Here is a 25,365-nt window from a genome sequence, read left to right as displayed (position 1 = left end):
TAACAGTGGAATGGGGAGGTTGGATTTTTCTCACCCACTTTGGCATTTGGCCCCACCCACCAAGGCAGCTCATGGGGGAATGTGTCCTCTGAGAGCTTCACCAAAATGGAATTCTTCCCAGAGGCCAGAAAAGGTTCCCCAGCCTCTGGTCTAATGGGAGGGCTCACCAGAACTGGTTCTTTGGAAGCTGAGCAGCCCTTAAATGAGCCTAACTAGAGGATGGGACTGAGAGCCAGCATTCCTCGGTTCTCTTGAGGGACGAGGAACTAAGCACTGGGCAGGATCCTGGAAGCCAGGATGCCTGGGTTTCATTCTCTTCTCTTTGACCTTGAAAAGGATGATTTAGTAGTTTTTTTAAAGGCCAGTTTATACATACACACACACACGCTTGTAATGCTGAATAAGAAAGCTTTCCACATATCTGTTTGTTGGGAAAAACAAAGCTTTGGGCAGTAGTCAGTGGTAGTCCTGTGTAAACTAGGCCCATTCATTTCAATGGGTCTGCTCTGTGTAGGAGTACCATTGGATACTGCCATTTTGGGTCTCCATCTGGATGTCCACTTCTTAAAAGAAACTGTTTCTAGTTCTTAAAGTGTGCATGGTGGCGGGAGGAGATTTGTAAGCTTTAAAACCACGTGGCCTTGTGCTAATCTTCCCGCATTCAGCTTTGTCCCTCCCAGTTCCAAAGATGGCGATGCAAATAAATTATGGAGATCCCACAAATCTGTGCCTGCTGGGCATAATTTATTCTGAGGCTGAAGTTTAGCATGGAGGTTTCCCATCCATCCCCCACCCCGCTCGTCCTCTCCCTCTGTGGGAGGCCAGCACTGAAACGCTCTCAACATCTGCAGCATTGGCCACAACGAAGTCATTGGGATGTGCCGAGTGGGCAGCGACACTGATGCACCTGGGAGGGACCACTGGGCCGAGATGTTGGCAAATCCACGTAAACCCATTGAACACTGGCACCAGCTGGTGGAGGTGAGTATTGTGTTGCAGGAACAATCTGAGAGCGCTCCAGCGCTTCACTAGGAACATTTTGTTTGTCTCAACCTGTCTGTCTAGTGCAAAAAAAAAGAAAAAGTATGATTAGATCCAGATTTAGTCAAATGTGGATCAGGATCACCACATGAGGGGAGGGGAGGCTTTAACCTTCCCGCTCAGCCATTTCCCCCCCTCAAATTCATTGCCCACGGGGACTAAAAAAAAGAGGGGGGGAAGCTCCAGCGGCACCAATTGAGGTTTTTTGTTTTAGCCCCTGCAAGGGGAGGGGGGATTTGGGGGGGGGGAGTGACTGGGTAGAAAGGTTTAAACCTCCCCAAGCTTTGCAAGGTGGTCCTGATCCAGGTCAGGTCCCCCCCCACATTTATTTATTTATTTATTTATTTATTTATTGTATTTTTATCCCATTCCTCAGCCAAAAAAAGCTCCCACAGCAGCTCACAATCAATGAAGAAAGAAGACAGCCCCTGCCTGCAGGCTTACAATCTAAAAAAGACACGACACACAAGGAAAAGGCAATGGGGAGGGAAGAGGGAGAAAAAAGAATTAGGTAGACTGTCCGCAGGACTGGTGGGATGGCCCTGTTCCCCCCTCTCATCTTCCAAAGGAGGGACAGTCCAACTGGAGCAGGCCCTGATGTTCCCTTTGCCTGCTCCCTCACTCCTTCTTCTTCCCCACAGGGCCATGGATGTCAGTTAGTCCTGGGAGGTGGGTGGCGGTGTTCCAACTTACACTAAGGTAAACAAAATGGTGAAGATTGGCTGCACGCTACTTATTTAACCTAGCATGTTGTTTATTCTAGAGAAGACCTATTGCAATCAAAGTTACTCGTAACATACTGAAGTCCAACTGATTTCAATAGGTCTACACTAAGTATGACCAAATCTGGATCCCAACCTGTAGTCTGTTGTGATACAAAACAGCAAGCACAGGTCTTATCCCCTTTTTGGGCCCAGCTCTCTTCTGAGTTCTTCAGGTAATGATGCGGCATGAAAGCAGCATGTATATTACTCCCTCCAAGTGCTACAAAAGTGCAGTAAAGCTGCAGGATCTCCGTCATGTCTTAGCATAAATCACGGCTTCTGAGGAATGCAGTAAGACTCAAAGTACAAGTGTCTGGAAGGAAGGGTGGGGCAGCTAGAATCCCAAATTCTCTGAGTAGCTTAGGGGAAAGGGGACAGAAAGCCATGGAGTCCTGTGAGGATCAGTAGATTAAAACTTGATGAAGAACTGAGAAGGCAGGATCTTGGCAAGGGAGTGGGGCCCAGTGGTTAGACTGCTAGGAGGTGAGGGCCCTTCACTTCAAAGTGTGGTCAATGGGGCTGGACATCAAGGTGTCTTGGGAGCAGTTGGGAGTAGCAGCTATGTGCTACCTCCAGTATCAAAGGCAGTATGCCTATGTACACTCATTGCTTGGGAACACAGGCAGGATGGTGCTGTTGCATTTGTGTCCTGCTTGTGGGTTCCTGGTCAACAGTTGGTTGACCACTCTGTGAACAGAATCCTGGACTAGATGGACCCTTGGTCTGATCCAGCAGGGCTCTTCTCACATTCTTATGATTCTGGGAGCATCACGTTTGTCCCTCTGAACTGTTCCTCTCTTCCTCCTCCCATTCTTCAGGAGAAGACTTTGAACAGCTACATCAACAAGAATCCTCCAGCACGGGATAAACCCAGCATCATAGTAGAAAGCATTCATTCGGACTAAGGCAACCACCACCAGCCCTTCACCACCAGGGACTGTGAGTACCTTTGGCAGATGGGACCAGGATGACAAATACGCACCCAGTCTTAACTTTAGCAGAACGTGCAGCAATTTGGAGATCGTTACCTGATTTCAATCTGCACTGCTCCCGGTGGCACAGCTAGAAAATTTTAGACTCTGGATTTGCGGTCTTACAGCCCCCTCTTTAGATTAGGGGTGGGCAACGTGTGGCCCTCCAGATGTTCTGACCTGCAACTGTCATCAGCCCTAGCCAACATAGCCAGTGGTGAAGGATGATGGGAACTGTAGGTCAAAACATCTGGAGGGCCACAAATTACCCGCCCCTGCTTTAGATGGTCACTTCAGTGTGGTAAGTCAGCCATGCTGTGTTTGGAAGGTCCTCCTGCTCACTCTGCTGAGTGGGGCACTGGACCTCTGCCCCAAAGTCCTGCCCTGACGGCGCCACTGACTACTCCACTTGGGAACCACTGTGCCACTGCTGCCACTTGTCACATCCCTCCCTTGGCCCTAGTCATGCTTGTAGTTCCCCTTCTGACCACCTGAGGGAGGCAAACACAGCTCTTTTATATCTCCCTTCTTTTTCAGCCCTCTGACAGCCACCCCTGAGGTCAGGTCTATTTCTGCACTGAATGCCACGCAAATAGGACTGTAGCCAAACAGTGAACTGTTCAACTTGGAACAATGGTTTGCCACGCCCAACCATTTTAAAAACAAAGAAATTCCAAAACAAAGGCCTGGTTCGCACATAACGCCAATCCATCGTTTACTTAAACCATTTGTTGCCCTACCCAGGGGTTTGTCCGGCAGACAATTGAACAAAACACAGTTTGTTTTCTCAGACCCTGGGTTGTTTATTTCCTTCCACCTTCGCCTGCTCCCTCTCTGTACTGCCTTGGCTGCTCTGCAGTACTGGCATGTAAAGAGGCTGGGGTTTTTTTTACCACTCTTGCCCACTGCCTCTACAGCCTGGCAAAACAATGCATGAACAACCCACAATTCTGGGTTTCCACATAATGACAACCCATGGTTTAAACAACCCACACTTCACAACCCAACAACCAACCATGGGTACTCTTCATAGTTTGCTCATGGTTAACAACCCATAGTTAACCCATAGTTCCAGGTTTGCATGTAACAACCCATGATTCAACAAACCGTGATTAATTAAACCATGGTTTGTCATTATGTGAAAACCAGGTCACAAACTTCTCTTATGACTGGACCATTCCCATTTGTCAGATTGTCTTATCTATTAAATCTATTAATTCTCTATTAATTGCCCTTTTCAAAATAGGTCGATTTCTAGTTTTAAATAAATAAATTGGCGGTGACTAAACAGTGCACCCTGCCAGTCTGGCCCATGCAAGGATCCCCTTCTGCTTAACCAGTGGATTTTTCAAGATCACTACTACCATTGTTATGCAAAAATCTCCCTATATCTATTGGGACTGTGAACAGGGCAGGATACTTGATGGGAATAACTTAAAGAGGTTCTTATTTATTCAAGGAAGATCTTTGATTACAGTAAAGCTTCTGAACTAAAAAAAGAAAAAAATGTTCTCCACTTGTATATTTTCTGCCCCTAATGCCACTGTTAAAGCCATACCATTTCCCTGTTCCAACCTCTCTCAAAAGCTACGTTCTAGGAAGTACCCCCACACGTACTTTTTGTCTCTTCTATACACCTCCAATAATAACCAACCTAAATCCTATGACTGTTGGGATGGAAGGACAAACTCAATGCAGACTTAGGGTTGGATCCAGATTTACATTGGATCAACTGTGTTGACGGAAGTGGGAGTTCCCTGCCCCTCTAGCCCCCTGAAAATGCTACACAGAAAGTCAGGAGGCCCTGCTGAGTAGGGTGAGCTGTGGTGTGTGGGGGAGATGGTTCCCCCAAAATTGGGTAGAGGGACCTTCCACGAGCCCCTTTCTCTTGCAGAAGGCAGATCCTGGATCCAACTCTTAATAAACAGAATTAAGGGCACAATCTTATGTATGCTTAGACAGAAAAAAGTCCTACAACTTTTTTCCCAGCTGGGGAAAACTGGGAGTTGTAGGACTTTTTCCCCTCTAAGCATGCATAGGATTGTGCCCCAAGTTGTTTTTTTAACTATTGGAATAGAAACAGGCCAGCTGAATTAGCAACTTTGGATATACTATATACTACTTATGTGATCAAATCTATGTATGGAACTGTTTTTAAGGATGGTTGTGTATAGATCATACATGGATTAAATTATTTATCATCAAGAACCCCATGATTCTGGTACAATCAGGCCCTGATCTCAAAGCGTTCTTAACACAAAAACTGGCACTGTGGGGAGAGCTAGAGAAGCTGATGTCACTTTTTCTTCTTATTTTAGGGTTCCAGTGCTGTGCTCTCAGAACTTTCTGGACTGTTTGTTTCCTCTGACCCACCCAAGAGGAACTACCAGCAGGGGTCACCTGAGGGTAGGGGGCAAGAGCCTGCCCTTCCTCAACCTCCATCTCCCCCAGGAAGTCGCTGCCTGATGCATTTTTTTCCTAAAGCCATAAAGGCAGCCTCTAAGGAGCATTTCTCATGCAGGGAGGGATGTGTGTATCGGGTGACTAGAGTGGAAGGATTTCCCCCCACCTCCAGTCCTTTTACACAAAGGGGTGGGGTGACCTTTTGTGACATGCATGTTTTGGGTATCTCTGTTACGGAGGAAGGGTAAGTTTGAAGATGTTGGGGTGTTGTCTTTTTGTTCTGCCTGAGGTTCTGTGGCTTTAAGAAGCTGCACGATAGGCAAATGTTCAACAGGTGTCTCATCACTACGTCCCTGGGGAGAAGGTGTCTGCTCTGTTGGGACTTGACTGTTAAAGCTGCAGAGCCCTTAGCAGGGTGGGGCAGGGGAATGAAAATGTTGTTGGGAGTCCTTTTCTACCCACCCCCTCATCCTATCCCATGTATGGGTTTTAGTCCTCTTCCCAGCCGTGAATTTATGATGAACTGACTGTTGGGTCCTTTTGTTGAGAGAATGTTCCAGGCTGTCCCTCCTCTACTTTCCCTTATCACAGCAGACATCTTGGGGGATCGGGACCATTTCTTCTATTGCCCCGTGTGGTGCAGGGTTCCTCTGTTTTGCCAGCATGCATGCAGGACCCTTTGCCCCAATCTGCATGAACCGCCAATTCGAGAGGAAGAGGAGATGGGGGAACGTTGCACCTTCCTGCCCTTGCCACCCTGGCCGGGGGAGGACAACTTTGGAATGGCGGCAGAGGACTGCAGGTGGACTACCTGACCATCACGTCATGTTGCACCCCCCACATTGAAAACTGCCACGGAACTTCTTGACACAAATTGGGAGAGGGCTCATGAAACGGCTCCGCAATGGACAGAGTTAGGGCCCATTTTCTCTCCTTGTATAATCCAGATTTGGACCTATCTGAATACCCAGCATAGGCAGTCAACTCTGGACTATTGTGTGTGTGTGTGTGTGTGTGTGTGTGTGTGTGTGTGAGCGTATGGGGGTAACAGTGTGTCTCTTCCCCTACTTCTCTCAGCCTAGTTAATTTGGTTCTTCTGTGGTTTGCATGGTTGCCCTCCAGCCAATTTGGGCAGGGGAGTGGTTCCCAGATTTAAGCTGAGAGGGTACCCGGTCAGAGAACCTAGGTGTCCTAGTTCTGTCCAATTTAAGTCCCGCTTGTGTTGCTCTTTCCCTACTTACAGCCCCCCTTCTTGTTGAGAATGTCAAATTCCCCCGCTTACCCTCCCCCAACGCACGTCCATTTGTCATTTTGTGTCTGTCTTTGAGGTTCTGTCCTGTTTATGGTTGGTTTGGGGTTTTGTTTTTACCAAGGGTGTGAAATGAAAGGGGTGGGCGGGGGAGAGAGAAAACAAAAGCAAAACCAGGAAAACAAACAGCCCTGCTTCCTAAACCTCTGTGTCCCCCACCTTTTTATTTTTGGAAAAGCCATATACCTCCCCCCCATTGCTTGGGTACTACCCCCCCAACGTTAGTGGGGGAGGGGAGGGCCCCCGAAGGTGTTCTCTCCTTGCAATAGGTTTGGAACTTGAAGCTGCTGCTAAAGCCGTGACATCAATAAAGCTGGAAGGAAAAAAAAAACCCACAATCAGTAGGGCATTTGTGGGAGCTGGGCCTTTCAAAGATCAAGGTAGTGCTATGCTAGGATTGGGTAAGAATTTTGTTTCATTCAGTTTTGATAAGAATTTACCAAAATCCACAAAGTTCTCCACATTTGGGACAAAAAGGACTTGAGAACTTTAAAAAATTGAATGTGGGAGAAACTGTCATATCTGTCCATCCAGGTTCAGGGCTTTGAATGCCTGTGTATTGAACCATGTTAGTGCTTCACTGGGTTGTCAACCTTTTTCCTGACAAGTTCCTCATCTTTAATAGCAATATGGCAGGCAGGTACAATAGGATCTTCCCCATGCTGGGAATAGCTGCACCTATTGAATCTGGCTAGTACAGTTGAGAATTTCATTTCCATTCAGTTTTGATAAGAATTTACTATTTTTTACCAAATTTCCCCAAATTCTTCATATGGGGGAGAGAAAGACCTTTAGATTTGGGGGTGGGGGGGAATGTAATGCAGGAGAAAGCAGAACTAGCAGATTCAGCATCCCTAGTATGGGATGGGGGAGAGTGGGAGATGAAGGGTGTCAATTGTTCCTGGCTTCAAAATAGCTCTGGGTTTGTCCCTCCCAAAACATCTGTGCAGTCATCTCCAGCTCAAACAAGGCCGTGTCCTGTCTTAGTGGGAGGAGGCAGCAGGACAGACTGCTTTGGAGATGATGTAGAATCTTACAGCCTTTCAGGGAAACGTCACAGGCTGATGGTGTAGTAGAAAAGGTTACTAGAATTCCTAGTTGTGTACCAGGAGCTTGGAGGGCTGTGCAGGCTGAGGATCATGCTGCAAAAGCGGTGGCGTCTGGCCTCCAGCCCAGTGCATCTACCCTACCAACCCTCCCGTTCGTTTAAAAACAAACCAATCTGGGGAAAACCACAGTAGAGCAACTTGCAGGCCAAAGTATTTGGAAGACTGCAACTCCCATCTTCCCTCACCATCAGCTATGCTGGCTGGGGTTGATGGGAGTTGTAGGCCAAAATACAAGTTGCCCACTCCTGGCCTACTCTGTGTGAAAGCCCTCAACAAGCACCTCAGACACCAGATATCATGCACCCAAGGCCTCCCAAGCAGGAAGAGGATGTCCTTGTCATCAAAGGAGGGGTTATGTCCTAGTAAGACTTCCATCCTCAACCTGGCACCGAACAGATGGGTTAGACTCCATCTCCCATCATCCCCATCTGAAGCAACAAATTGAGGAAGGCAAGCTCCCCTAGAGGTTGGCACATATTTTGCTTCGAAGTGCTGTGGTAAGCTTGTATATCCAGTAGGGATGCTAGAGAAATTCGAAGCGGACTAAAATGAGCTTGGATTTCTGAGAATCCGACCTGTAGAATCCACCAGGGAACAACCCCCTCAGGCCGCGCAGGGTCCTGGGACTTTAAGATTTTTTTTTTTAATTTCCCAAAATTTACGCATATTTATTCGTAGGAAAATATGCAAGTTTCTGCTAAGGAAAAGTCAGATGGAATGGGGGACAATATATTAAACGTTACATACTGAGGTAAATTATGTAAATTGTTACGAAACCTCTTACGTAATTATTTGCGTATTTTTCCACATGACGGAAAAAATAACTTCGCATCCACCTGAGCAGACAGACCAAAAGCACCTGACAATCTGCGAAACACAGATGGAGTGGATTTTAAAGTCTGTGCATCCCTAGTATGCAGCCTAGCTGTACCCAAGTCCCAAACAAGAATCTAAGTTCAAGTGACATGAGCAGAGCAGATGGGCAGCTGGCTCTGGGGCAAAACAATTATTTGCAGCACTTCAGACAGGTGCCAGATTACCAGCTGCAACTGAAGGGGTTTTTTTTGGGGGGGGGGGCACTGACAGAACTATTCTGGTTTCTGAGGAAGGCTGTGGCCTAGTTTGGAGAGGGGGTGTACTACTGCAGACTGTATGGGGGGACTCACATGATTGTATGCTTTGCGGTATGGATTTCCTTGATACAGAAAACTAGATTTCAAAGAGAAGAGTTTGGACTTACCCTTTTCCCTGAGATGCTAGGTTCTGCATGCAGGGAATTTTTAACAATTAACTTGTGCTATGGCCAAGAGCATACAGCATTTCTACATGAAAATGAATGGTGCCACTCCTAGTTATCATGATGTTAAGGAGTCACAGTCAGTAGGGTATTTCCTGCTTATCACAAATTCAGATATAAATAAAACATCAGCTGTGATGGAAGGCAGTCCTGTATAGTCCTTCATGTGGGCCAGGAAGCTGGGGGTGTAGGGGAGCTAGACCCCAGTAGAGTAGGGCTGGCAACTTGTGGCCCGCCACATGTTTTGGCCTACAACAACCATCAGTCCTACCCAGCAGAGCCAATGGTAAGGGATCATGGGAGTTGTAGGTCAAAGCATTTAGAGGGTCACAATTTGTCCACTCCTGCCCTAGATGAAGAGCCAACAATTCTTAGAATCAGTCCTCTGGGGAGAAATTTGAATGGACTTAGAGAGAAGACTGGAGCAGGGTAACAGAGTAAGGTCCAATAACTTCAGACTATGAAGACTGACCTGTCAGTTTGGAGACGTTTAGCCCTCGCCTTGTGCTAAGCACACACACTTCACCTCTGCCTCCAGTGAACAAAGAATAGCAGAACGCTTCCAGTTGCAGAGAATGCTCACATGCAATGCCTCCACCAACCCCTTTTCCTGAGACTTGCCTCCAACTCTTGCTAATCCCAAACAAAAACCCCTGGCAAAAGCAGTGAAGGAGGCACCCGAGGGCAGGAATTCTCCAGCCCCCCATCTCCACCTTACCACAGCTGTGAAACAGGCCTGCCAAGGAAGAGCAGCAGGGGAGGTGTCCTGCTGCCGCAGGATGCCTCCCTCCTTCGGGCAGAGGTCTGGACCCCATAGAAGAGGAACTGGAGCGAGCCAGCTAACTGACTCCAGCAAGGCCTGCTGCAGGCACGGCTGTAGGACTGCAGAATCAGCAGACTGATAGTCTTGTCCTCCCTCTGGAGGGGTGTTTGTTGTGTGTGAGGGGTGGAGTGTGTGTGGAATATCTAGATCTGGTTTCCAGGCCTAGCGGATGGCAAACAAAAACTCAAGAAGGCATGAGTGTAACAGCTGAACCCTCAGAGAGACTGGGCATAGAACCTGTGCCTTGCACTGCATTTTAGCCTTCCCCTTGCTTCTCCAGTTGCTCCTCTCACTGCCCCATAGTGGAAGCAGAATTATACAACGGAAGCAAAAGTGCAGTGCTTCCATTACTTCCAGGTGCACCACTGGGGCAGAAGCTGAGGGTTTCTTGGTGCGAAGTACGGCAGCCCGTCCTACGCGATACTAGCAGTGCACATGGGTTGATCCACCACATCCTACTTCAGCTTTCCGCAAGCTGGTGCCCTCCAGCTGTTTTAGATGACAACTCTTGAGTTCCTGATAATTAACCATACAGACTGGGCTGATCAGAGCTGAAGTCCAAAACATCTGGAGGGCTCCAGCTTGGGGAAGGCAATCCCTACTTCCTATAACTCAGGAAATGGGGAACCTGTGCCCCTCTAGATGTTCTTGGACTGCAACTCCCATAATCCCTGATCACTGTGGCTGATGGGAGCTGGAGTCCAACAGGTTCTTCCTACCTCTCAACTGGACAGGAACTCTGGCTTCTGATTCTTACTGACCTGGCCACCGTACTCCAGCTTCCACTCTCTCTCAGAGAACTCCCACCCCAATCCCTTTCATGAATTAAGACAGCCCACAGGCATCCTGGCTCCCAGTGACGATCGCTACCACCAATTCCAAGTTCAGTCACAACTTCCTCCTCTTCCTAAATTGCCAAGAGTTCTGGGTCCTAACCCCATAACTGGATGGTTCCCCAAGAAGCCAAAGACCTCCAGAATTTATTTCCCTTTGCCCCACATTCTAGAATTAGCACCCCACTGCAACTTCTGTTCCTTTGTGGTTGCTATGGAGATGGAGGCTCCAACAGGCCAAGCTTAGCCAGAAGTGAGAAGAGTGTCCCGCACTCTGAGGGACGCAGCATGGAAGAACAACCGGCCAGGACCACCACTGCGGGGGATCTACACGGCCGAGTTCTGGGTCGCAACAGGTAGGTAGAGCCCACGTTCCTGAGAACCAGGCAGGAACAAGTTACCTTTTCTATAACCAGTGGACTGTCCCGCTCGAGACATACCTTGTCCTTCCTCACCTCCTCTTGCATCTCCCAAATGACACAGAATACAGTATGACTGTTCAGAGACAGTCACTCCTAGCTTCAGGCAGCACCACAGATCTTGCAACCATCTTGCCCCACAGCTGTTACCTTCCTCAAACACACCTTACGAGTGTTTTTTGTGTGTGGGTGCTAATCCCACCCAGGAAGGATCAGCACACTGGCCTTCCCCAGCCAGGTGTACTCCAGGTGTGATGGACTACAACTCCCATCATTCTGTCAGAACCAGCCAGAACTCTAACAGAGCTATTCAAGGTGCTAACCCCATCCCCAAAACAGGTTCAGCACCTTGGATAGCTCCTTTAGCGGTTTGGCTGGTTCTGACTGAACCCCAGAATGAATTCACAGCCCCACTGAAATTGGAGTCAGCAGCCACCACTGCCTAGAGGGTGCCAGAGTTGGAAAACAAAGCCTTATACACATACCTGCCTCCTATGGAATTAACCACAAATTTCAGCATGGCCAAGGAAAGAAGAGACCACGAAGTTCCTGATCAGGGTAATCACCCCCTCCCCCCGCACATGATCCGAAAGCCAGATACCCGGTCAAGAAAACATTTTCTCAGAGATGCAGCCGTGGAGGAGGGACACAGAGAGTGGGGCCAGAGCTGAACCGCACTCCTGTGAGCTACCTAAAGGAGGGTTGAATGTGCCTACTGAGGACTTGGGAGGGCCAGTGCGCATAACACGACAATCCACTGTGGATTATTTAACCCACGGTGTGTGCAGACGCCATTTTGAATATACAACCCCCACTTGGGAATTGTCATCTCGTGTGAACCCAGTGACCAGGGGTTATGTGAGAATTAAACAACCCTCACGTAGCCCTAAACCATCATGGTGTTTAACCCACGCATGCCCCACTCTCGCTGGGCTCGCATGACACGGCAACCCCCGAGGGGGGTTGGATATACGATATGGGGCTCGTGGGCTCCACAGCTAGTCATTCGTACCAGGTCAGTGGGTCATGTTGATGTCAAGAGGGTCCTTTCTTCTATAATGTTTCTATGAGGCCACCTCAGAGGCTGGGGAGGGCACTGCAAGGCTGGCTCATGTTACCCTCACAGTGAAGGTATGCGTGGAAATCAAGCTCTCTTCTTGGGCAGCCGAAAGAAGGGACCTTCTTGCAGAAGTTAGAACAGCCAACCCAGGACTGGGGATTCCTCACAGGGAATGGAGTTGATCCTCAGAGGCCGCTTGCCAAAGTCAGGCTGGGTAGAACAGAGAAAGAGAGTGCAAGCCCCATAACAGACAACAAAGCAGGACAACTGGACCCCATCCACATGGGAGGGCAGTAGGGATGGCGGAGAATTCTAAAGAATCCAGCCCCCTGGAGTCCGTGGCAGAACGGAATACTTGCCTCCGCCTCCATGCGGAATCCTCTTCGGCCGGATCCTCCAGCTCCGCATTGCTAGCAATACGGCCGCCATGCTGTATCACTGGCTGAAGGGGACTGACTGCAGACACAAATAGCGTCCAGGATGCTATTTGCGGCAGTAAAGGCCTTAGTTTAAACTAAGTTTAAACTTAGTTTAAACTAAGGCCTTTACGGCCGCAAATGGCATCCTGAATGGCATCCTGGATGCCATTTGCATACACAGACAGTCAAGTCCCCTTCAGCCAGTGATACAGCATGGCGGCTAGATCGCTGGCGCTTCAGAGCCGGTCGGCAGCTTCATGGAATTGCCACGGAGTGGAGCCAGCCGGCAAGGATTCCAGGGGGAGGAACGGACCCCACCCCCCCAGACTGGCAGGTAGGGGATTCATACATCCCTAGTGGGCAGGTAAACATCTGGAGCAGCCTTCTCCAACCTGGCGCCCTCCAAATGTGTTGCAGTCCCACACATATGGAGGACCACAGGATGGAGAAGGATGGTCCTGAGGCTACAGAGCTCCTTCCTGTTTCCATTTGCTGCTGCCTGATGCTAGTGACTGGTTCTCTTGCTGCACTCTCCACACTCTCTGCTCCGACCTTGCCTGCAACCAGCACCATCCAAGACCCACTCTCAGTATGCATTCCATGATAGATCTTCACACCTCTCCTTGTACCAACCTCTAGGAAACACAAGCCGCTGATGGCTGGAATCTAGCCTTTCCTCTGCCATGAAGGCAACTTGCAAATGGGATGCTAGGTATTAGCTAGGGCTGGGGGGGATGTCTTGGCCTCCACACGCTGACATAAAGTTCTATAGACAGAGCCATGGCACCCAGCATAAAGAAAATGCATCTCTGCCAGCTTGCTTTGAGCCTGCTGTCAGCAGTTGCCTTTGTTTTCAATGTTATCAGGAGAGGCAGCTGTAAATTATTGGTTCTACATCACTTCCCTGCACCACACCACCCACATCAGCCCTTTCCAAGCTTAAAGGTTCCGCATAGTTTTCAGCCTCTCCTCCTGAGCTAGGAACAGATGCATTCAAAGAATATTGGAGAAAATTTCAACTTTTTTTTCTTTTGTTTTTAAGAGCAAGGTTCTAGTCCTCATGTTTGCAGGGAGACAGGACAAAATCATAGAAATGTGGGCAATTTTTATTAAGACAGCCTTCTCCAACCTGGTGCCCTCCAGACATGTTGGACTACACACACTCCCATAATCCACTGGCCACACTGGCCTGGGATGATGGGAGCTGTAGTCCTCACCCACCTGAAGGATGCCAGGTTGGGTAAGGCTGTACCAAGGGGCCAGGTCACATTACCATTTCCATTTTTGAATCTCGGAAGCAGAACTTGAGTCTCTCCGATGCAGAGGATACCGTTCAGGAAGGCAAGGACAGTGAGACCATATTGCGGTTATTTCAGAATGAATCCACCCTGGATTTCGAGCGGGACAAGCACGTTCCCCACCCCTCCCCAGGCTTCAGCAGCTCTCTCTTGTCTTGCGATGGACCCAAATGCAAAGTTAGCTCTCTTCCCACAAGTCATACCAGGAGAAGGGCCATTTTTCCTCTGGTAGTATTTATTTACATGACCCCCCCTTCCGACAGCACTGGAAAGACATGCTGCCTTCATCGCCCCCCTCCCCCAGCACTGCCTCCATTGCCCCCTCCTTGCCCCCCTGCATCAGGCGCTCCGGACATCATTAGGAAAAGCACAATGGGGATAATGTACATCCACTGTTGGAGAAAGAGAGAAAGAGAGAGAGAAGTTACTGAAGGAAAAAAAGACTTGCCCCTATGCAATGTTCTGCCTCTTCCCCGTATTCTCCTTCTGGGCAATGACCGCAGCATTTTTCAGGTCCTAATCCCCCTCAGGAGTCATCCCTCTGCTTCTGCAGAGGGCTTTCTTGAAATCAACCTCCTTTCCAAGTGGTGTGTCCCTTCCCTGCCTGCCCGCCTGCCCACAGGCAACATCCCTCCTCCAAACCCCAATCAGAAGACTCCCATCACCATGGATTACAGCTGATCTTGCCTCAGTGACAGCCAACGGAGGGAAAAGGGCTGTGCCCAATGAAGAGGAGAGGACCTGCCACCAGAAAAGGGCGGGGAGGGGTCTGATTCTACTATGCCAGGGATGAGGAGCCAGGCAGGAGAAAACTGAGGAAGGGGTGCACCAGGCTACGTTTCCACAAAAGAAGCCTGCTTTTTTTCCCCCTGAGAATTTCACCCAACCAGCATTCTTGCCTCAAGCCGGGAAGGCGGTGGGGAAACAAAAATACTTCAGGGAAACCAGCTCTCACAGAGCAACATCTGGAGGGCTTCGGCTGCTCCCAGAACGCACTGTGTTGAGGACAAGAAAATGGCATACCAGCCAGTCGAGCCAATCAACACAGTTGGAGTTAGGATGCAGCCATGTTACGTGCCCCCACATCGTGACACGGGGGCTGTGTGTGAGACTTACTAGCAAAGTCTCAGAGAGGAGAGAGGGCTTTTTTCCCCCTCCAAGGAGAAATTGTGTGGGAGGAGTGGGGAGCAGAGAGAAGGAAAGCACTGAAGGAGTCCAGGCTAAATACGAGATGTGCAAAGAAAGCTGGAAGCAAGAAGACTTGGGTGTGGCTTTACTTTTGCTCAGGGCTGACGTCCCGGCTCCTGAGGGGCTGCTGCAGAGCTGGTCACTAGGAGAAGCAGTGCCCCGCCCAGAATTAAATGCCACTGCAGGGATTGGGGAGAACAGATATCAGAGGGCAGAGCAGTGGTCTCACTCCACCCCCACCAGTAGTCGGACCGGATTCGGAGTCAAGCCAGCAGGCAGGCTCAGGAACTTGTACTACTTTTTCATTTACTACCCGAGGCAGGGGGGGGGGGTGAGGGGGGAGGAGGAGAAGGGAGAGATGCACTTGTTTTTCCTCAACCACTTACATATTTGGCAAAGAAGGATTTCTGCTCCTGCGGATTCTTGGCTTTCTGAGCCTGCTCTTGTTCCATGCGTTCAATAAATGCTGCTGTCTCCGGGCTGGGGTGGGTGGGGTGAGAAAGAAAAAGGTCATCAGTGACAAAACTGGAAAATGTCCTCTCCCAAAGCCAGAAGAGAGGTGCAAAGCTTCAGACAGGTGCTAAAATTAAATAGCATTTTATTGCAATGTGTGATATGCCCAACACATTTCAATATACAGTCTTCCACAGGGTCGACAACATCAACAAGAACAACAATTACAATTTCAAGTCAGCATTTCCCAACCTGGTGCCCGCCAGATGTTTTGGACGTCAATTCCCATCACCCCAGCCAGCAAGTTCAGGAATTATGGGAGTGGTGGTCCAAAGCAACAGGAGGGCACCAGCTTGGAGAAGGCTGGTCCAAGTGAAGTTTTGCAGTTTCTCTCACTGGAATAAGACAATGAAAGAATATTTTGCCTCCGAGGAGATACACAAACACGCGCGTGCACACACAGCACATCATAGTAAAATACCTATTTGAGGCTCTGACACTTCCTTCCCCACCAGGTTTTTCACTTTTTTGTGCTGCCCCTCTTCTTCCTGCTCTAAGAATTTGCTTCCCTCCTTGAAAAGCTGTCGACTCCCCACAACACCACCCACATGTTCAATGCAATCCTAAATGAATTTCCTTGGAAGTAAGATCCACCTGCTTCAATGGAGCCTACTACTTGAAAGAGAAGCATGCTTAGGATCACAGCCGAAGTCTCAGAATTCGCTCCTGCCACTGCCACCAAATCACCTGGGAGTTCTCCCTCTATTCAGCCTTCCCCAAACTGGGGCCCCTCCAGATGTTTTGGACTTCAATTACCATTATTCCCAACCATTGGCCATGCTGGCTGGGGCTGAGGAGAGTTGTAGTCCAAAACATCTAGAAGACACCAGGTTGGGGAAGTCTGCTCTATTCTTTCCAGTGACGTTGGTACCTCCTCTTTCAGCCAGTCCCTTCCAGAGAACTAGGAGGAGACTGGCCTCGTCTTCTACCCCAGGCTGAGGATTACCAGTTCCTGTCTCTTAACTCACAAGAACATCCTCTCCTACCAGAAAAACTTCCACAGTCTGGCGTCAAGTCCCTCACACAGAGAACCCAGAAATCCTGATGTCCCACCTGCCCTCATTACAAATCTGCATTTCCTATGTCTTTCAAATTCTCAAAAAATTTGAATCCTGTGCTCCAGTGTAATAGCTCTCTTCCCCTCCATCACAAACTAGAATCCTCAGTTCCTACCCCCTCCCCTCTCAACTCCAAGAAGAACTTAAGAGCAACCCTGCTGGATCAGACCAAGGTCCATCCAGGCCAGCTTCCTGCTTCCCCACAGTAGCCAACCAGAGGCCTCTGGTAAGCCCACAAGGAGGACCTGAAGGCAATAAACCTGGGGTGTTGAGCCTCTTTCAGCCCAAGGGCCAAATCTGATTCCAAGGAAGCTCTTGGGGCCTGCATTCCAGTGGTGGGCAGGGCCAAAATACCAAATATGCCAGCATATTGTAGCTTAAAGCTTCTACTAAGCCTTAGGAGAGGAATTTCAACCTTTCAGAATGGAGAAAAATGCACAAAAGGTGGGAATCCACCAGCTGATTGGCTGGTGAGGGGAAAGGGGATGTGGCCACCTGAGGAACCTCAGAGGGCCAGATTGGGACCGCAGGTGGGCTGAATTTGGCCCACAGGCCTGAGGTTCAACAACCCTGCAATAAACCCTCTCCTGCTGTTGCTCCCCAGCATACTGCCTCTGAAACCTGGAGGTTCCACAGAGCCATCACGATCAGTAACCACAATAGTAACATCCTCCGTGAACATGTCCAATCCCCCTTTTAAAGCCATCTAAGACAGCAGCCATCTCATCTCACAACAGCGAGTTCCACAGATTAATTACATACTGCATGATCTACCAGAACTAGAGATATTAAGAAATTCGCTCTGTCGGGTTTTTAAAATGGATTTACCCTAACTGTAACTCCCAGAACCAAGCAGAACCTAACTGTAACTCCCAGAACCCGAACACAAAGTGCAGTCAGGAATCCATATATTTCAGAGATTGCAATATATGAAACCATACATTTCAGAGAGAGAAATTAAAAAAAATGTCTTCAATGACATGCGCACATTTGAAAAACTTAGAAAGAAAAGTGCATCCACTTCTAAAACATGCACAAATGGGCTTCAGCCAATGGGTATGCACATCTGAAAAGGTGGACATTGGAAAAACGTGCCCACATGGAAAATGTGCACTCAAAAATACGCACAAATTTCTGGGCAAAAAACCCAACCAGGATGGAATGGGCTTGGGGGTGGAAAAATGAGAATCTTGATGAGATGGGCCTTGACAGATCTGCCCATCCCTAACCACAGCCCAGTGCTCGTCCCACCTCACTGCATTCAAAAACTCACACAGCTGCTGGGATGGGCTGCTGGAGAAGGACAGTGGTGTTGAACAGTTCCAGGTCCACATCCTCCACCTCGGCCCCGTGGCAAGAGCCAGGCACGGTGACCACGGAGAGGCCAATGATGTTCCCAGCGATGTCCGTGTGGACCGTCAGCCTGTCTGACAGATGAGACTCCACCATGGAGCACTGCAGTGTGGGGAGGGAGGGAGGGAGGGAGGGGTTGGTGATCTTATGCTTTGCTGTGAGACACGCACATGTTGGCCCACAGACTGGCCTCTTCAGCTTTTAGCCAAAGAAGCTGTTGAGGGGGTGAGGGAATTGGGGCCACAGACCATCCAGGGACTGAACCATTTTTGAACCAGGCCACTGTCTTGCTACATTCCATCGCAGTGTCTTACAATCAGAACAGTCTTCCCAAGATGGGAAGTGTAGTTCAACACATCTGGAGGGCACCCAGTTGAGGAAGGCTGGATTAGGGGATAATAATGCCCAAGATTCAAGTGCCTGCAGAGGCACGTTCTTGGTGGCTGTGCCCGCAAAGAAGGAGCGCCTTTCTTATGAGCCTTGCCAAATCCAAATGTGTTTGGGAAGCATCATGGAGCCTTTTTATTTAGTCAGGCATTTGGGGTGGGGGTCTGAGCAGGTAAGGAATAAGGTTTGTGTGTGTTTTTAGCACTTAGCACTTTAAAACCGCTTTTTCATTGAATATTCACAACATAGTTACTTGAAGAGTTGAATTTGAATAGTTATCACCATTATATCATGCAATAAAAGAGCCTTGAGAATCTCATGAACCTCCCACCCTGTGAAGACACACACACACACACACCACAAGTCCTGTGCCCAACACCTAAGGTAGCTGTGGGCGACCTGTGGCCCCTGAGATGTTGTTGGACTGCAACTCCCATCAACCCTAGCCAGCATAGCCAATGGGGATGAGATGATGGGGAGCTGGAGGCCAAAACATCTGGAGGGCCACAAGTTGCCCACCCCTGGTCTAAGGGTTGATTAGCTTAAGGACTTGGGGCATAACAGGTGGGCAGCCGTGGAACCAAGTTCCTAGGAGGTTTAGGAAAGACTCCCCAACCCTATTTCAAAAGTCCCATTTACAGTGGTAAGTCAATTTAAGGAAGTTCACAGAAGGTGTTCCCACCCCTTCCTTCCTCCCGTAGCCACTACTGCAACCCCAAAAGCCTCTCCGGAGGGTCAGGTGGGCCTCCTAAACAATATGGGATGGGACATGGGAAGTTTCTCTTCCATAAACTTCTTTACATTAACTTATCTGAGCATCCAAGCCAAGGTTTCATCTCATTTCTGTTTCTTCCCTCACCCCAATCAAAAAAGGAGAAAGGGGAGAGGGCAAAAATGAACACAGCTCCTCCTAGCACCGGCCAAGTCGCCTGACACCCATATCCCCGCTGTTACCTTTGATCTGTGAGGCCCTGTCCCCTGGAATCGCCTAAGGAGGCTCTACGGGCCACATGTGGAACGTCTGTGGGCCGGATTAGCCCTGCAGGCCAGAGGTTCCACATCCCTGCTCTACCTGTACTCTAGGCAGGCTGAAAAGGAGGATCCCTGCTGAGGGCTGAGCAAGGCTTCCCTGGGAGAAGCAAAGGATACTCACCGCCCTGACAAAAGAAGTGACATATTCAACTCCACTCTCTTCTGTGCTCCCCAGGGGCCGTTGTGGGATCCGCACACGGTACAGCCCGCCTTCTGTGGCCACCTCCTGGGATTCGGGGGGGGGGGGGGAGGGCACGTAAGTAGAAAAAAAGTAGAACTTCTCCACCCCACACCACAGAGCCGTATCCAGAATGTCCAAATCAAAATCCAGTGATCTTAGAATACACTAGCGTAGTTTTGGATTGTTGATTTTATTTCCACCATGATTTAGACCAGACTCCCCGAGTGCTGGTACCCCCCAGAAGTTTTTGCAATTCACCTCAGCCCAAGTGAAAATGGCTAATGGTCAGGGGTGATGGGAATTATAGTACAAAATATCTGGAGGGCAGCAGGATGGAAAAGGCTAATTTAGAGCCACATTTCTGGATTTAAAAAAAGGGAAAATGACAGAGGAAGTGAAGTATTTCCAAGCTTCTATCTTCAATCAAGAGCGCTAGAAGCTTGTTTTGTATGTTTAAAAAAAATAAAAACTGATCAGGATGCTAACAAACTGCATTTTAAAGGCCACAGACACATAGCCCTGCTAAGATCTAGCAGGCTATGGCAAAAGGCACACACTACTAGCTCAGCATCCCAGCAAGCATTAATTAAGGCTAATGGCAGGCTAGGTTATTCTGCAACTTTTCCCATGACTTGCACATACACACCCGCTCCCCAGAAGGAAGTTGCTCTCTTCCAAAAGGCCCCCATTCCATAGCTAACTGAGCCTACTTCTCTCTCCACAGACAAAGCCAAGACACTTCCCCTCACACCCGTACTCACCCTAAGTTTGTTGCGCTCCTCCTCAGTTAATTGCTTCTGGCTTAGCAAGAGGATGGGCTCAGGGCCCATGTTCCACTGTAGGGTGCCCCGCTTTCTGAATCGGATGCTGTCGTCTGTGGAAGACAGAAAACCCGGGGGGGGGTGTGTGCCTGAGGTGACGTGGGGGTGCATTCTAACTCTGAGATGATGGCGGAGAAACTTTGCCCCTCTACACAATCCAGCCCCCTCATGCAACACTAATCGAGAACAGGTGCAATCAGCAGAAGGCTCTTAAGGTGCAATCTTTTGCATGTTTAGACAGAAAAAAGTCCTACAATTCCCAGTATTCCTCAGCCAGCCATGCTGGCTGGGGAATTGTGGGACTTTTTTCTTGTCTAAACATGCATAGGCTTGCGCCGTAAGTCAGCCTTCCCCAACCTGGTGCCCTCCAGATACATTGGACTACAGCTCCATCATCCTGGGGATGCTGGTGGTTATAGTCTAACGCATCCTGAGGGCACCAAGTTGAGGAACGCTGGTCTAAGCCAAGCAAAGACTGTAGAGAGCGCAAACAAAACATTACGGAAGGATTTTTTAAAACAATATTTGAAAAGGAATCTTCCACTTTTCGGAGAGCAACAGTGCAGCCAGAGAATCCCAAGCACAAGTACAAGGATGAGAATGTGCTGGGCGGCTGACAAGGCAGCGTGCTGTGTGTGCGCGCTCTGATTCGTCACTAGTGCAACTGTGGCCCCAACAGGGGGCAGATGGGCTGTACGTCACCTTCCCTAGCCACAGAGTACAGGAGACGGTGCTTCCTTCTGTCTAGGAAAACCGTGGGGTGCTCTCCTGTAACAGTCTTGCTGGGGAACGTCTAGCAGGAAAGGGTGAGGGTTTCGAAAGGGAGCAAAGAAGGGGAAACGTATGATTTATGCCACAGGCTTTCATGGAGTAGACCCTGACATCCTGAAGGAGGTGGACTTCTCAAACACCATCAGCCGGACTCTGAGCTAAAACGATCCACCAGGCCCTCTCCTACCCCCTTTCCAAAACTGGGGCCCTGTTAACCGATGATTTGCTGCAGCACGTGACAGACGTGTTCTGCTACCATTTTGCATATTCAACCACCAATCAGGACGATCAAATCGGGACGTTGCTATTTGACATCCAAATCTGAACACTATAGATTAATCATGGGTTAAACAATGCAGTTAACCTAGCAACTAACTGGAGATTAACCGTGGGCTGTTTAACCTACAGTGTCCAGGTTCAGACATCATGTAGCAACCTCTGACTGGAGGATGAATATGCAAAATGGCAGTGGAACACACCCTGTACACGCTAAGGGAAATCATGGGTTCATTAACCCATGATTTGTTGCCGTTTCATGCAAACCGGGTCTGAGTTTAGTCTAGGTCATGGGTGGGCAGAAAGTATATGTTCAGATATTTTAGACCTCAACTCCCAGAAGCCCCTGTCAGCATGACCAGTGGCCAGGAATGCTGGGAGTTGAAGTTCAAAGCACCTCGAAATCTACTTTACATCCAGCCCTAGCACAGGTAGGTCCTGCTTGTGGACTCCCTAGTGACATCTGGTTGGCCAGTGTGCCAAACAGAATGCTGGACTAGACAGGCCTTGGGTGTGATCCAGCAGGGCTGCTCTTATGTTCCTATCTTACGTTAGGTGCAGCTACATACCACCCAACCCTCGCAGTGGCAGTCCCAGAAGCACCAGAGAAAGGGGACAAAATTCACGCTGCCTTTGGGAGAGGCAAAACCAAACCAAACGCACCTTCCCTGAACCCAGGAAGGGCCTCAGACCGGGAATCTCATGATCATTCTCCTACAATACTGAAGCCCTGTTCTGACTAAATATCCAGGATGAGGGAACGTGGGAAGGTGGGAAGGGGCCCCCTACATACATTCAGTTGAACGTCTGCATGGAGTCACCCACATACAAATGTGTACGCACAGAGGCCTCTCTCCCTGCCATCAGGAAGCAGACTTTTCCAAGATTCCCAGTGGCATGGAGAGAGACCTGCATGCATACATTGGCATGTTATGTGCATAAGCTCCATGCAGACACTCAACTGAACACATGTAGGTTGGGGATGGGGCCCCCAATGCCACAAGCATACTCACCCCTTCACACATGCTCATTCACCCTGGTCATGCTGTCCGATTAAGTCTTCAAACACTCTTGGCCCCTTGCCACCCCACGCACAGCCCAAATACTCACCCAGCTCAAATGAATGCTCTAGCTGCAGGTTCAATCCACACGCCTCAGAGTCACGGGCCTCGCCTGGCTGGAAGCAACAGAGGTTGATCACAGACAAATTCCAATATTCTCTCTCGGTTCCTGCCCTCATCCTCCACTGCTCCACTTCTGCCCCATACCCCCCCCCCCAATGTTTCTGTTTAACAGGCGGAACACCTAATTTCTTACGTCGTACACAGGGAATTGTGGTGCAGTTGTTATAGATACCAAAGCTTCTCTGATGACAATCGTACTTAGGAACTGGCTCTCACAGATTTGATATTATGCAATCCTGATATTTAATGTTTGGGGAACACAATGGGGCAGCACCAGAAATAGCCAGGATTTACAATATCTAAATATAACCATGAGTCTCGTGGAACCCTAAAGACTAACAGATTTCTTATTATTGCTCTTACTGTTAATTTCTTAGACTCCTTTCTCAAACAGCTTTCTCAAACACCCAGATTAAGGGCGCAATCCTATGCATGTTTAAACACGAAAAAGTCCTGGTTGTGGAATGCTCTGAGTTGTAAGACTTTTTTCTGTCTGAACATGCATAGGACTGAGCTGTAAGGCTGCTATCCTATACTACTTACTTGGGAGTAAGCCCCATTAATCTCAATGGGACCGCTTCTGAGTAGACATGTATAGGATTGTTCCTTAAAACATACAAAACTTAAAACAACTATCCACTAAAATAATTCATTTTTGTGGCACAAGTTTTTGTGGAATAAGAGCCCACATCATCAGATCCATTAAGTGTTACTCTCAGTTGTTAGGTTATATTGACTGTGTTTGCACAGAATGATAAGCTAGGATACCTGGCCTGGCCTGCTACAAACGAGCAGCATGCTGGTGCATGCAGCCCCTTTGCATGAGCAGGTAGAACAAACTAGAAATGAGTAGCTTATTGTGATGCTCAAATCATGGATCCTGGTTTGTTGTTCACAAACCAACCAGGATTTGTAAGCTAATGACATTATGTTCAAATATAGCCTGTGTGTGTGTGTAGACATACACAGCTAGAGAGAAAAACTGTAAACAAAAAGGGAAGGGCGTGAAATGAACTGTGCCCTTTCTATGCAGAGCTAAAATATATGCAAGATAAGTAGCAATGAGTCATAACAAGTGTAACTGGAGATAATGTAGTCTTTCTACATTGGCTTTGTTCATTTAACATGAATTGTGGGAAAGCTTTGGTCTTGATCAAGTCCTAAAAATTGAATCAAACTTGCTGACAAAGTGTTGTTCAGCAATTTCATGCTGAAGTCTTTTTGTAGATGGCAACTTGGAGGTGAGGAACACAGTATCCTAGATGACTGAAATATTCACTAGTTTGTAAAGGTTGCCACTGTTAATGTTAGATGTGCATCAGCTGTGCTGTTTTGCAGAGACTGACCTGTTTGTCCTATGTAGATAGAAAAGGCCACTGTTGGCAGGTGATGGCATCCATAAGGATTGGTGAATGTTCCTCTGATAGTATGGCTGATGTTACTAGGTACTGCAACAGAGTTGCCTGAGCAAATATAGGGACTGAACTAACATCTGGGTTTGTTGAACATTTATCTATGAAAGCGCATTTTGAATGTGACAAATATTAAGTAACAGTAAGTTAATTCAATTTGCAGGACAAATTATAAATGTCAGAAAGAAGTGAGGATGGATGTTAAGCCAAAAAGGCCAGCAGGAAAAGAGAAAAGGATGTTACTGGGAAAGATGAAAACACCCCAGTATGCAGTAGTCTTTAAATAGATTGGAGGAAGTGTGATGCAAAGTGCAGTAGGTGCAAAACAACCCCTTCCTCAAGAGTATTAACAAGGGTACCCACACCCACACTATGAATATTATGCACGATGTGAAGAAAGAGGAAAGAAATAATACTCGAACTTAGGGCCATCCAATGAAGCTAAATAGTGGGAGATTCAGGACAGCCAAAAGGCAGTAATTGGGTTATTTGGTTATGTTTCAAAGGCCGGGTATTTACAAATCCTCCAATTTATGTTTGCAAATTCAGTCAGGATACCTAACAATTGGAGAAAGGGGAGGCATTATAGAAGGGTGCGGGGCATGTCAGAGGCATACAAAATGATGCATGGTATGGAGAAAGCAGCTAATTATAATTGTAGAACTCAGAATCATCCAGTGACGCTGAACGGCAAGAGATTCAGGGCAGATAAAAGGAAGCACTTCTTCCTACAGCACAGAGTTAAGCAAGAGGGTGCTGTTGCACTCCTGCCCTGCTTGTGGGATTCCCATGGACAGCCAGTTGGCCACTGCGTGACAGAACGCTGGACGAGACGGACCCTTGGTCTGATCCAGCAGGGCTCTTCTTAGGTTCTCGAGCAATGGAACCCAATGCCGCAAGATGTGGTGACAGCCACCAACTTGGATGGCTCCCAAAGGGGCTGGGCGAATTCATGGAGGCGGCTCTCACTGGCTGCTAGCCCTTGGCTACCTACGCGTGCCTCGAGGATCAGCGGCAGCATGCCACCGAGCCCCGCTCACCGGAGATCAGCCGCAGCGGGAGGAGGAGGCGGCTGCGCCCCCCGCCCACCCCGCCTGCGGACTTCCCATAGGCGCCTGGAGGGCCGCTCTTCCTGCGCACTTAATATTAATGAGCCGGCCCCCGGACAGCCAATCCCAGCTCGGCTCCCGTGCATAGTTAATCAGCCATCCCGCGACTGACTTACCCTGAGGCCCGGCTCCCCCCGGCAGCTCCCGACTCCGGCGGCCTGGGCAACGAGGAGCAGCAGCGGCGATAGCCAGAGGAAGAGAAGGAAAACCGGCGCAGGGAGGCGGGAGGGCCTTCCAGCAGCCCCCACAGCCGCCATGGCGTCCTCCCCGGATCACGTGACGGGGGAGCAGAGGCGGCCGCACGGCAGTATGGGACCGACTCCCACCCAGGAGG

The 25,365-nt window shown here is 48.9% G+C and overlaps 2 protein-coding genes across 3 annotated transcripts in view; one reads left to right on the top strand and one right to left on the bottom strand.

Moving 5' to 3' along the window:
* The window catches only part of SYT3 (synaptotagmin 3), a 31,832-nt gene extending 25,183 nt beyond the window's left edge, over positions 1 to 6,649 (top strand). The window contains exons 6-8 of the mRNA XM_084805042.1: positions 852 to 981; positions 2,624 to 2,744; positions 5,095 to 6,649. Of these exons, the coding sequence (XP_084661168.1) occupies positions 852 to 981; positions 2,624 to 2,710 (217 nt within the window). The 3' untranslated portion in view covers positions 2,711 to 2,744; positions 5,095 to 6,649. The remainder of the gene's footprint in view (positions 1 to 851; positions 982 to 2,623; positions 2,745 to 5,094) is intronic.
* Positions 6,650 to 13,268: 6,619 nt separating this feature from the next.
* EMC10 (ER membrane protein complex subunit 10) lies at positions 13,269 to 25,305 on the bottom strand. Of its 2 annotated transcripts, XM_084805044.1 has the most exons (8): positions 25,148 to 25,305; positions 22,437 to 22,503; positions 20,220 to 20,332; positions 19,399 to 19,503; positions 17,779 to 17,960; positions 15,321 to 15,414; positions 15,024 to 15,113; positions 13,454 to 14,138 (listed from the first exon to the last, which is right to left on the bottom strand). In XM_084805044.1, the coding sequence occupies exons 1-7, from the start codon at positions 25,286 to 25,288 to the stop codon at positions 15,030 to 15,032; spliced, it is 786 nt and encodes a 261-aa protein (XP_084661170.1). In that variant the 5' UTR covers positions 25,289 to 25,305; the 3' UTR covers positions 13,454 to 14,138; positions 15,024 to 15,029. The 2 variants fall into 2 exon arrangements, with proteins under 2 accessions (XP_084661169.1, XP_084661170.1); XM_084805043.1 differs by lacking the exon at positions 15,024 to 15,113 and having other exon boundaries at positions 13,269 to 14,138.
* Positions 25,306 to 25,365: the final 60 nt, after the last annotated feature.

Source organism: Heloderma suspectum, chromosome 6 (genome assembly GCF_057233095.1).
Source record: "Heloderma suspectum isolate Gila_16-S chromosome 6, 16-S_ref, whole genome shotgun sequence".
In the NCBI taxonomy this organism is placed as follows: domain Eukaryota; kingdom Metazoa; phylum Chordata; class Lepidosauria; order Squamata; family Helodermatidae; genus Heloderma; species Heloderma suspectum.
The sequence above is the reverse complement of the archived record's forward strand: the minus strand, read 5'-3'. Positions and strand labels throughout refer to the sequence as shown.

Bases quoted from the DNA above. Each gene is read 5' to 3' on its own strand.
- EMC10 (XM_084805043.1), bottom strand. From the start codon at position 25,288: ATGGCGGCTGTGGGGGCTGCTGGAAGGCCCTCCCGCCTCCCTGCGCCG. The intron at 20,333-22,436 runs GTGAGTATTTGG...TGTCTTCCACAG, and splicing joins AGAGCATTCATTTGAGCTGG to ACGACAGCATCCGATTCAGA. The intron at 14,139-15,320 runs GTAAGTGGTTGA...TTTCTCCAACAG, and splicing joins AATCCTTCTTTGCCAAATAT to TGGATGTACATTATCCCCAT.